Consider the following 12,388-nt stretch of genomic DNA (forward strand, 5'->3'; position numbering starts at 1 on the left):
ACGTGAAGAACAAATATTTTGAAGCATTGAGCTTATGAAATCAAATTCCAAAAAAAGTAGACATGAAATCAAATTCGTGTGATCCCACATCCTCCTACAATAAATATTCCAAAAAATCATACAGCGTCAAGAAACCTGCAATCACAATTGTATCTTGAACACTTATCATATCGAAAAAAAGTAGTAGACGACGGCACACTCCATGATTCTCATGTACAAAATCATAAGATTTGAAAGACGAGGTTTTCAAGGTTCAACAAAGTGGAGTATACGGACAGTTGAGTAGCCAGATTTGGCAGAAGTATGATTGAACTTTTCATAACCAGAATTTATAGCATTCTCAAGATCATCAAAATTCCAAAAAAAGTAGACATGAAATCAAATTCGTGTGATCTCACATCCTCCTACAATAAATATTCCAAAAAATCATACACCATCAAGAAACCTGCAATCACAATTGTATCTTGAACACTTCTCGTATGCATATCGAAAAAAGTAGACGATGGCACACTCCATGATGCTCATGTACAAAATCATAAGATTCGGAAGACGAGGTTTTCAAGGTTCAACAATGTGGAATACACAGACAGTTGAGTAGCCAGATTTGGCAGGAGTATGATTAACTTTTCATAACCAGATTTTATAGCATTCTCAAGATCATCAAAGCCTTCGACCAACAACATGGTTCAGGTATATGGATTCATCAGGCAGATTTTATGATCAGCTCTTAAACTTGTACAGTTCAAGCCACTTTCTAGTTAAGGAGAGAGACAAGTAGAAATATCTACCTTGCCAGTTGCAATGTACGCTCATGCGACCATGTAGTATAAATCCTCCGAAATCTCTATACATAGAAAAGCATTCAGAAGGCAAAATGGCAGGCTTTGTTCTACAGCAGTGTTCAAGTCAAAGTTACAGAAAAGAAGATAAGCTGATCTATGAGAATAGTTAAAGACATGCACAATCATGATATGCATTTATATGGCTAGTTGGGTTACCCACAAGCAGGTAATGTTAACAATTAAAAAATAAATGCTACAACACTAGTTTCTATGAGTTTTAGGATAAACTTAATATTGTTTGGCCAATTTGCTGCTAATATCATTGATTTTATGTGAAAGCAATGGTAAGCGTACGAGATACATACAAACAACAGGCAAAAAGATAATGGTGGATTGAGGGACCGAGGGTAACTGTAAATATAGGAAATAGATACAAACAATAGGAAAAGATATAATGGCAGAACTAAATACAAGCTGATTATAAAGTACCAAATATATGAAGATTACCTGGAAAATCTTAACATATTCTGAGGATACTAATAATGATCAGGAGATAATTGGAAGATCTCCCTTAATTACAGAACTTAATTCATGCTGAATAACCACCAAAAGAGAGGTCAAATTAAAGCTTTCTGCAGAGAAGAAAAAAGATCACAGATGCATATATCAAAACCGTGAAAATTTTCACTCCAAAATTATACAGAACTCATGAATTCCTAAGATGGTGATGCTGCAGCTATAAAGGCATGATCTAAGGAAGATTAGGGAAAAATGAAAGGAATGGAATCTCATAAGCATTTTGAAATTTCAAAGCATTTTGCATACTAAGATGGACCTCAAAATACACAATTTCGTGGACGAAGCCTGTCATACACTGTCAGACCTTAGAAATTCACAGATAAAGATGTTTGTTTTAGGTGAAACCTCATGGCCGTTAAAGATTCTTCAACATATTTCTGAGAGAGGAGAAACAAAAGAAACATATACGTAACAAAAATCTCAACTATTAATGTATGAAAATAAGAACAAAGAGGAATGGACAGACCACACAAGGAATCATGCAAGATATTGAAATACTTGTATGGAATGTCCCCATCATAGAAACCCATGAAGAAAAGTAAACATAAAAATTACAGTAAGGATTACTGAATAATGAATCAATTTGACCACTAGTCACCACCTTGCTACTGTTCATTTCTAATAGAAACAATGGATTAAACTAAATAATTAATTGTCTAATGAAACTCCCATGGTACATAAATTACAAAAAGAATAAAGTAAAATACACCATTTGAAACATTTCAAGAATGAATCTGGTAAAGGAGTTGCCAGCTTCCACTTTCAAGACATGGTCGAATGAACAAATTAGAAGAATCAATTATCTTCTATTCATCTTGTATCTGTATTGCAGAGAATAAAGGGGACAGCTTCTGTATTTGCCAGGGACCATATAAAGTAGGTAATGCTACCTCCTCATAGACGAATTTCACCATTAATAAGGTTTACTTTGTTTTCTTTCTTAAGTTGTACCTTCAACTTCTTACCACCTAATTGGAAACCATTCATCACATTGATGGCAGCCTGGGCAGCTGCAGGTGAGTCATAACTTACAAAACCTGCAAAGAAAAGGGGCCAATTACAATGTATGATAAATTTGGTTCAAGATGTATAGAGTGGATAACAGATTTACCAAAACATTTACTAACACCAGTTGCTTTGTCTACAAAAACATTAGCACTTAAGACCCTGCCAAATCCTTGGAAGGCATTTGCAAGCTCCTGATCACCATATTCTTGAGGTATATGATATATAAATAAGTTAGCTCCAGGAGGGCCTATATCAGTAACAAGGAAATAAGCAACTGATCACTGGAAGAAAATCAAGATTACTGCTATCAGGACTACAACATAACACATGCACACAGACACAATCCGGCATAAAATTTAGAACCACAAAAGAAATAAATTAGAAAAGGAAGTAAAGATTAAGAAGCTGATTAACCTTCTATCCAACCCCCAGAAGTCATGCTATGGCTTGAAGATGTTGTGGGGTTAGTCATATTTACGGGTTGGCCTAAGCCGTGGGAATTCCCCAAATGGCCAATACTTGGTGGATATGGCAATGGATATTGAAGACCAGACACTGTGGGATATGGAGAACCTACATAGCCACCAGACTCTGTTGTATTCAAACTTTTAGGTGTTATGCCTGTGGAAACATCAGAACTGATCCCATGTAGTGTATTCCCTTGATTAGCAGGTAGAATCATATTATGATATGAAGCTTGATTTTGCATTGAAGCTAAATGGTACTGCATGAGTCCATAAGTTCCAGGTGGCTGCACAAAAATCAAGAAAAAGATGTTCCAGCCCATCATGTAGTAACAACAAATAATGTTGATCTTGCAATATCAAATGGAAATATAAGTGTTTTAAAAAAGAGAATCAGAACTAGAAGACGCCATATCAAATATTTATAATTTTTTAAAATTCATAAACAATAGAACTGGAGTACATTTCAGATGCACAGACCTCCAGATCCAACAACCGCAAAGTAAAGATAAAAAGGCATAATCTTTCTCCAGATGCATTGTAATATATGGCATGAAAAAAAGGATTCTATTGTTGATTCTATTATTGTGCTTTCTATACTACTCTAGGATCCTGCTCACCTTGAAGAAAAAAAGGATGCTTTGGAGTTCTCTAACATGGTTTATGGATTAGAGTTTTATGATTCATATGCGACTAAGAAACTTTAGTGATATGTTACACAGTTAGCTCCATATGCAAATCAATAACTATTTAAAATCAGGAATGTTGATGATCTAATATAATACGAGTTTGATCATTTGTTGCAGCATGTGAACAGGTTCCCTTGTAAAAAAATAAATTCCTGAATTTTACTTAATTCAAGATTTTGCCATTCAGAATCCATAAATATAAGAGAAGATTAAATAAGACAAACTTGAAGCTTTTCATGCTCTATCAGTTGGACGATTAGTTACAACCAAGAATAAAAAAAATAGGACCCCGAACTGATAGCCATATCCATTATACAGAGGATCATTACCAAGCATCAAAAAATAGGACCTGACCTGATACCCATATCCATTATACGGAGGCATATAGCCCAATGGTAATGCTCCAAATATTGATGCCTGCTGCATTGAACTGGCATGAGGAACACTGTTGGCCTGAAATTGAGCTTTTTGTGCCCTTCGAGCTTGTCTTTGCTTTTCAGTGTCAGCCCACTTAACAACCAGAGGCACACTTGAACCCTGCATGGTGATCAAACTAAGATAAGCAAGCAGAAGAAAAAAAGTACTAACCTAAATTCCAACTACACGGGTGATCTGCAATACTAAGGCACAAAACTCAAAGCAACATATGTATTAACATCACAGGCATAAAACCCAAAGCAACATAGGTATCAATAACATAGACATTATGTTCAACAAATTGCCTCCAATGCTCTAATTTTAGTGCACTATCCAATTGAAAAATAACTCTAACCTTTGACCAGATTAGAAAAGGATCCTTCTCAATAAAATATTGCTAACCTAAGACTGCTCTACTTATCTTACTCTCCATGACAGTAAAAGCATGTCCTCTGGCTACAGGGCCAGCTGGTAAATCTAGCATCCTTTAACAACCCAAAATTTTCACGCACCGTAATGCTAAAGTTCTCTACTGCAATTAGAAATGGGTTATACCAGGAGCTTCCATCTTTCTAATCAAACATGTTAAGATAGGAACCAAATTTCTCCCAGTAAAATGTCAAGACTGACTTGAAAGCTTCCATCAGTAACACAGGAAATCCCAACTCCCAAGTATAATGGAAAGGCTAATTAAGTTGCTTGGACCAAAATTGCAATTACAAAAGTTACGAAGTACATGATAAAGACAAAGGATACCATAACAATGAAAACAAGTGAAAAAACATAATATCAGGTAAGTACCATGAATATCATTATATAAACTTTTATATCAGAATAATACACAAAACTACAAATAACATGTTCATTGATTATCATAATTCACACAGAGAAAAGAAAATTCATGATATAGTCACCCTATGGTATTAACCACAATACATGCAACCCATGGTGTTCCCACCATAGCGCTCCTTACATTTGTTTTTCAGCCTAGTTCTGATCATCATCTTTTGGGCATATTCAAACCAAGTCAAATAATTGTCCTAATCTTAGCTCACTTAATCATACACTTAATCTCACCGCAACCACAATTGATAACTCGGCCTTTCTTGGTGTGACTAATCTTTTGAATGTAAGTGCAATAAAATGTACTGGTAGTAAAGTAAGAGATGTTTCAGGAAATTTGAAGTTCAGCAAACACAAACCTCCATCCTATGTTTCCCATTTAAGGCTTCAAGGGCTGCCAAAGCTTGTTCTTTCATTTCATATTTCAAGAATGCACAGCCAGCTATTTTATGGGGAAAAATGTTAATACTTAAAGATCAAATTTGCTTTATATAAAAACAAGAAGGAAATATATAACATGGATTTCAGTATGTCAAGGACAACTTATACCTTTACTTGTTTGCTGAGAACTTCTCAAGATCTGTAAATCCCTAATAGTACCATATTTTGAAAAGAGTTCTGCAACTTCAGCATCAGATATGTTCTTCGGAAGCATTCCAATGAAAAGCTTGTTTTCTAGATGAGAATTGCAAATACATCAAACGATCAGTTGTAATATAACTTCTACTACACAATTTAGATTAAATTTTCAGTTTAACATAAGAAGTTAAAAACAAGAAAAACGAATAAATGAAAAAAGAAGTAAATATTTGTATTGTCACCTAGCCTCTCAAGCTCACCATCAGCATACTTTACTTGTAATGGACTAGAAGCCTGTGATGCAAAAGAAAGCACTTTCAGTCAGGTTTGACCAAAACCTATAATAAAAATCTAACCCCAAATTTTATAGAGCGGAAGAATTTAGAAGACATCAAGAAATACTGAGGAGTAGATAGGAATTGCAGATCATTAAAATTCTATCATGCAATTTATAAAAGAGTACTTATGACAACAAACATATTGCATTTTGTATGAGATAAAGAAAAAGAATGCAGTACAAATGTAGATCTATGCAATGGCAAATGACAGGTTCTATATCATCAACCTTTGATTAGAAGACTTCAGCATCTTGACATATCAGAATTGTAAATTATGTCAATAAATATAAAGCAGCTAATTCACACATACATTACTTCTGGCCATTTCATGGCAGCAGAAGCCTGGTGATCCAACTTCAATTGTGGTACCAATGTAAATTCATAGGCTACATACACCAGCCTACAGTTAAGCACCAAGGATGCCAGATAGCAGCATATTGTCTATATCATTTCATAACATCAGTTTGCAAAATCAGGAACCTGTGAAACACCCATTAAGAATTTAAGAAATATAATTGATTCAAAGAGTAATCTTGGTAATAGCATATATTTGAAATTGGATAATATAGCAATATTTTCCAGAATGCAGGGAGATGTTACTTTGGGGAACCTAATATACTTTGTTAGTTAATAAATAATATTATATATTTAAAAAATAATAATAAGATGCACCAATCCTGTGTATGGCTCAGTGCACAAAGCTTCCTCCAAACCAGGGTCTAGGAATAGTCAATTTATTTACTTTTACCCTTGCAAGCAGATACTCCAGTAGCTAATTGCCAAAAAAACCACTGTCCTAAATAAGGTGCACAATCAAAACAGAAAATTAGGATAGTTTGGCTAGCAATGTGTACTTTGGAACGAACAATCAATCCGAATTTATCTGGACAGTCGAAGAAAAGGGCTCCATCAGATTCAAGTAAAATGTTTGTTATTCAGGCGAATGACCATAAATTCAACTATGGACTTAAACAATACTTTGAAAAAGGTATTCTTTCGAGTGTCATCAAGTCATCAAGCTGCGCATATGAATCCTGAATCCAGGATTCATCCATTCCTCAGTGGTGGTATAATTGAAACCTTCCGGTTGATTCAATTCCAGCAATGTAACAAGTAATCCCATGTCAAAAACCCTACGCCTCTGAGCGATCTCCAATAAACGGCAGACTATGACACAAATTGAACTACCACGACATGGTATCGGCATGATATCTCGAAAAGAATTACTCAGAATACACACAACCGCAACAGGGTGGTAAAATTCTACAATCAGCAACCCCTCCAACAGCTACAGAAAAGAAATGCAGATTCACAACACATGTATCATGTACTAAGGACAGAAACAAAATGGAGAAAGAGATTAGTTGGGGAATGCCATACACCGGGAAGTGTTCGTTTGTTATGGGAAGCGGCGACCGCCTTGTCGGCCTCCTGGCGCGAGGGGCAGATCAGGAAACAGCAACCTACGGAATTGACCAAGCAAATCCAACAACATAAGAGATCAAAGGTGAAGGATGACGAGAAGAGGAAAGAAGAGATCTGAGGAGGAGGACCTCGGGAGGCCTTGGTGACTTTGTCCTTGATGACGCTGACCTCGGCCACGAGTGCCACCTCCTTGAACATGGCCAGGAGCTCATCCTCCGTCATGTGCTTCGGCACCTGCCCCACGAACAGCTTCACCCTCTCCTCTCCCCTCTCCACTGTACCCCCTCCTCCTCCTGCGCCTCCTTTCCTCTCTCCTTCAGCCATTCCTGCTCCCTTAGATCTATCTTTCTTCTTCCTATCTTCTCATGTGTTATTGACGACTCTCTCTCGCTCTCTCTCTCTCTCTCTCTCTCTCTCTGTTCTTCTTCTCCCCGTTTTAGGTGGTGGTGGTGGTGGCGCATTAATGGTGCCAATCATTATTTTAATGAGGCCGGAGGAACACTTATGTCTCTTTTCCTTATTAAGAAAATATTACCAGAAGAAGAAGAAATATATGCAGTTAATAAAAGTAGTTTATTATTTTAATATATATTATCTATTTAATGAAAATTCAATGTTGTAGGTATTTGGGATTACATGGCTCTGAACCCAAATCCTCCAACCTGGCCACGTGGCGTCATGACAGCGGTGCTACGGAGACGGTCTCCTGCCCGGGTCCGTATAGCCGACCCACGCCGTTGTCTCGCTCAACGGCGACGCTTCAGGCGCGCGTCGCGGGCTTGATTTCGTCCGTCCGCCGTCGATCGTACGGCTGCCGACGGTGGTCTTTTGAACCCGTTATGGTCGGCGTCGACGCTGGAAGGGGAGGAAGACGGTGACGGAGAAGGCGGCATGACGGAATGGCAGCGTCGTAATTGAAGGAAATATCTGGGTCGATAAGTCACGGCTTCCAGGCTGGCCGTGCTGCTGTTGATTTGATCCCACATGTGGATTGATTGGATAAGCACGTGATCGTAGAGTTGGTTGGATCCGTTCGCTCTTAGGTGGGATCTTCTCATGTTACCTTAAACGACTTAGACGTTCTATGGAGTAACACTTGATGAAAGCATGTCATGAAACCATTCAAGTTGGATTAAGAAGCACATAAAAGAACCTAATTCCCATGATCCACTCGCTGGCTTCTCTGACAACAGAAGGTTTTGCTTATACATGCAGTGAAACACCACTAAGTAATTCTGCAACCAATTCGAGCCATCAGCTGCTTATCTTTTGACATTGATAGTCACAAGCAATGTCATTGGCTACACTCTGTGCATCTTCTGCAGACCCATAAATCCCTCTTCTTGCAAGCCCAGCACAGTAGAGTCTGTTCTTGCCTTTCCAGTGGCCTGGGAACATTTGTTTGGCCATTCCATCTTCACCAAGGAGGTAGTCATCACCCTGCAACCATGTCCATCGTTCACTTGTTATTAAGTGCTCCAGAGTGGTCAAAGATGGAGGAAAATGGAGCACTGGAAGTGCAATCATTACCTTGAGCCATTTCTTCACTGCGCTTCTGTAGCCTGTAGCAAGAACTATGGCATCAAATTGCTGAAACTTTCCATCAGAAAACGTCACATAGTTATCTTTGATACTTTGTATTGAAGGTAACACCTGCGATCCATAGTTGCTACATCATGTGAGAGAGAGAGAGAGAGAGCGTTTTGTGTTGTTGGTAGTTGAGTAGTTCTGGGTGGTATTCGTATCGTATGAATTGAGAAGACATAGAAAGAGAGAACACACACCTGGATTTCTCCAGACTTGATCTTCTCCACTGTGCCAACATCCACAATAGGGTAGATTCGGCTGTACTTCTTCAGATACATTGGTCCCTTCCTTGGTTTGTGTAAGCCATGCTTGGACAGATCGCCAAACTTTAAGCGACATAGTAGCAGAATGAGAGAATCCAGCAGACGACATGGCAAGAATCTCATGAAAAGCATAGCCACTGACCATATCTCCTTCGACACAATGTGAAGCTGCAGCAATCAACAGTTTTAGATCAAGCAAAGCTCACCATGTCAACTCTAAAATGTTTTTTTGTAATCATGGATTGAGATGTATATACCTGTTGTAATGAAATCGTGGAGTTCAAGTAAATTGTATCCTTGGTTGATGCACTTACAGTATTCCAAAATAATAGTAACAATGATTATAGATTTTAAGATCAAATCTCGTATTTACCTTTTATCCTTTAAAAAAATTAATAATATAGATGTAAATATTGACTGACCATATATGATAAAATAAATAAACTATTATAAACAATTGAAGAGATACGAGACAACATAGGATGTATTTGAACTATTATTTTCTGCTGCATGCAGAGGATAAATATATTTTTAGTTGTAATTATCGATCAATAGTAATTTATGTTTAGAAGAAATTAAGACGTCGTCCCTACGAAACACATACCCGGCTTCGTACCACGATGGAAGTGCGGGCCCCGTGCTCGGCCAGATCGAGCGCCACTTCCATGCCCGAATTCCCACACCCAACAACCAGCACCGCCTTCCCTTCGTACTCCGATCCCGACCGGTACACGCTCGAGTGCACCACCGTGCCGCCGAACTCCGCCAGCCCCGGGATCTCCGGCACCACTATCTCATCGTTCTCCCCGCTCGCTACCACCAGGTACCTGGCCGCGTACTCCTGCACGCCCCCGTCCTCGCCGCGCCTCGCCTTGACCCGCCACCTCCCCTCCGCCTCGTCGAACTCCGCCGACACCACCTCTCGCCGCAGATCGATCCGGAGGCGGAACCCCGCCGCGTAATCGTCCAGGTACCGGATGAAGTCCCACTTCGGCATGTACGTCGGCGTCTCCGGCCGATGGGGCGCGTGCGGCAGCTCCGAGTACTGCTTCTTCAGGTGGAGGGTGACACGGTCGTAGCATCTCTTGCGCCAGAGTGAGGCGATGCAGTCGTCGCGCTCGAGGATGAGGCACGGCACCGACAGCGCCATCAGGCACGCCGCCGTCGCCAGGCCGGACTGCCCAGCTCCCACTATCACCACCACGTCCTCTCTCATCTCTCTCTCTCTCTCTTCCGCTGCACTTCGAATCGAGAACGAATACTGTCCTAATTGTCGGCAGTGGAGAGGTTGGGTAATAAGCTTGGATAGCTATAAACGCAGGTAGGTAAAAGAAAGCGTGGAGCTTTGTAACATGTGGGAGAGCAAACAAGTACATACAGTACCGACAAAGCATCTAACGCAGTGTTTCACTGTGTGATCTTTATTCTCCCTTCCCATTTATTGAGGACGCTGGTTGATTAGTGGATGGTAAGATTACACATACATGCAGTGATCCACGCACGAAAGCGACAAAGATCGTGCCCAATCTGCTGTTGCACCGCAGAAAGAAACAAGACAAGAAACCAATGGAATCCCGAGAGCTTTCAGTCTTGAATCATACAGGGCACTGATGTTACTCATCCTTTCTCCAAAAGAAAATGCAAGTGTTAATTAATAGCAGTCACATAATGATTTCTGGAGTTTTCAGTCTGTATCCATTCAGGGCACTGATGATACTGACACTGTCTCCGAAAGAAACTGAAGTGTCTTAATAGCACAGCGGAATTATCACATCATGATTTCGAGACATTTCTGTAACCATTCAGGGCACTGATTTTTACTTATCCTGTCTTAAAAAAAACAGCAAGTGTTCATTAATAGCACAGCAGAATTTTCACGTAATAATTTCGAAATAATTAGTATAGATTTTGATTGTTCAAACTAAGATAATGATTTAGATCCAATTGAGATTCGTTTTAAATTAATTTTAATTTAGGATAATGTTGGTAAGGCGTTGATCCTATAAAACCAAGTGAGAGATGTTTCCGATAAATACCTCTCTAATAAACAATTCAGTTTTAGGGTTCAATGTGATTGGACTAGTCAATCGTTATTAAAGTGAAGCTGTGTGTGTGTGATAACATACTTAGGGTCCCTTTTATAGGTGACTCTAAAGACGATTATATCTAGAATCATTCGTGATAGGAGGGAAACGTTCGATATTTCAGGTAGAGACTTGTCATAACATCCGTCGAATCTAGTGCCCACGTAGGCTGGTTGCACCAATCATGAGTTTAGATGGTTGGTCATTCAGCCACGTATCACCTCGTGATGAGTTCATGTCTCATGATCTAACCTTCATCTATCGGCTACATATGACTCTCTAGCCTTTGGCGATCGGTTCATCAGCTACATAGTGACGTCATAATTGACATATCACTCTTCACCTATCACTAGCCTCGCATCCCCACTCCTAGATCATCACATCATGGGGCTATTAAGATAAGAAATGCTTCGACTTATGCTATTAGCTCTTGTGGTATGGCTTACTCTCCGGTCTTTTGATCATGTGTCATTAAAATACAAAGTTAGTCCGTAGGATATTCATTGTTGACATGCATATTCCTATGTGCTATGCATTGTCGATGTGCACATTTGGCATATATATTATGTATCGTCAAAATATGTATTTGAGCTTTCAATAATACGTTGTTAGGGTGCACATTCAGCTCTTAGGCTATGCATTTCGGCTGTACATAATTGAGATGCATATTTCACCCATAAGCTGTGCATCGTCAATGTTCACATTTGGCTTGTAAGGCATGCATTATTAAAATGCACATTTGGTCTTTCGGCTAAACATTGTTGAGGTGCACTTTCGACCCATAAGTTATGTATCGTCGAAATATATATTTGGCCTTTTAATTATTCGTTGTTTGTTGGGAAATCTTGGGGGCGACATCATATGCGCAGCGGAAGAACAAGAAAACAAAATCCCCGATTCCCAAAAAGATGTTCGTCGTCGTGCGAAAATTGGTGCACAAAGTCCACGAAACTTAAAACTGCGTATAGAGTAGATTGTATTACCTAGAGAGATCGTATATCCCTATTTCCTTGCAGATCTTTAGGAGAGGGTGAAGGAGGTCAAGCGTCCTCCTCTCTAGCGGTGATCCACATAGTAGGGTTACAATGACGCTCCTCAAAACTCCAGGCCTGCTCTGAGGTGGAGAGGGAGAGGAGAATAGGAAAGGCAAGCAAAGGCTCTAGCCTATGAGGCTCTGAATCCCTCCTATTTATAGAGGTCCCATATCAAACCCTAATGGGTCCTCCCCTAGTGGGTATTGGATCTGCATCCAATAAGACAAGGGCTCTGTCGGATATCTCATATCCGAACCTCTACTCAACGCAATGCCTACCATATGTGTGTGACCCTC

The 12,388-nt window shown here is 39.5% G+C and overlaps 2 protein-coding genes across 4 annotated transcripts; both read right to left on the minus strand.

Annotated features, from left to right (window-relative positions):
* Window positions 1-1,992: 1,992 nt before the first annotated feature.
* Window positions 1,993-7,569, minus strand: LOC103977702 (RNA-binding protein BRN1). 3 transcript variants are annotated; one of them, XM_065144501.1, is made up of 9 exons: window positions 7,253-7,569; window positions 7,080-7,162; window positions 5,622-5,655; window positions 5,332-5,457; window positions 5,142-5,224; window positions 3,877-4,059; window positions 2,784-3,120; window positions 2,473-2,616; window positions 1,993-2,398 (listed from the first exon to the last, which is right to left on the minus strand). In XM_065144501.1, the coding sequence occupies exons 1-9, from the start codon at window positions 7,446-7,448 to the stop codon at window positions 2,256-2,258; spliced, it is 1,329 nt and encodes a 442-aa protein (XP_065000573.1). In that variant the 5' UTR covers window positions 7,449-7,569; the 3' UTR covers window positions 1,993-2,255. The 3 variants fall into 3 exon arrangements, with proteins under 3 accessions (XP_065000573.1, XP_009391562.2, XP_009391563.2); XM_009393287.3 differs by having other exon boundaries at window positions 5,604-5,655; window positions 7,253-7,565; XM_009393288.3 differs by having other exon boundaries at window positions 2,259-2,398; window positions 2,489-2,616; window positions 5,604-5,655; window positions 7,253-7,566.
* Window positions 7,570-8,234: 665 nt separating this feature from the next.
* LOC135634194 (probable indole-3-pyruvate monooxygenase YUCCA10) lies at window positions 8,235-10,365 on the minus strand. Its single transcript, XM_065144503.1, has 4 exons — window positions 9,579-10,365; window positions 8,909-9,142; window positions 8,655-8,777; window positions 8,235-8,564 (listed from the first exon to the last, which is right to left on the minus strand). Exons 1-4 carry the CDS (start codon window positions 10,188-10,190, stop codon window positions 8,379-8,381), a joined length of 1,155 nt encoding a protein of 384 aa, XP_065000575.1. The 5' UTR covers window positions 10,191-10,365; the 3' UTR covers window positions 8,235-8,378.
* Window positions 10,366-12,388: the final 2,023 nt, after the last annotated feature.

This window comes from Musa acuminata, chromosome BXJ3-3 (assembly GCF_036884655.1).
Source record: "Musa acuminata AAA Group cultivar baxijiao chromosome BXJ3-3, Cavendish_Baxijiao_AAA, whole genome shotgun sequence".
Classification (NCBI taxonomy): Eukaryota; Viridiplantae; Streptophyta; class Magnoliopsida; order Zingiberales; family Musaceae; genus Musa; species Musa acuminata.

What these genes read in the sequence shown, in the direction of transcription:
- LOC103977702 (XM_009393287.3), bottom strand. Translation starts at nt 7,448, where the DNA reads ATGGCTGAAGGAGAGAGGAAAGGAGGCGCAGGAGGAGGAGGGGGTACA. An exon ending in TGGTGAGCTTGAGAGGCTAG is followed by an intron (nt 5,458 to 5,603) that starts GTGACAATACAA and finishes ATTCTCATCTAG; the next exon opens with AAAACAAGCTTTTCATTGGA. An exon ending in ATGGGAAACATAGGATGGAG is followed by an intron (nt 4,060 to 5,141) that starts GTTTGTGTTTGC and finishes ATCACCATGCAG; the next exon opens with GGTTCAAGTGTGCCTCTGGT.
- LOC135634194 (XM_065144503.1), bottom strand. Translation starts at nt 10,190, where the DNA reads ATGAGAGAGGACGTGGTGGTGATAGTGGGAGCTGGGCAGTCCGGCCTG. An exon ending in TCAAGTCTGGAGAAATCCAG is followed by an intron (nt 8,778 to 8,908) that starts GTGTGTGTTCTC and finishes TATGGATCGCAG; the next exon opens with GTGTTACCTTCAATACAAAG. An exon ending in CAGTGAAGAAATGGCTCAAG is followed by an intron (nt 8,565 to 8,654) that starts GTAATGATTGCA and finishes ACATGGTTGCAG; the next exon opens with GGTGATGACTACCTCCTTGG.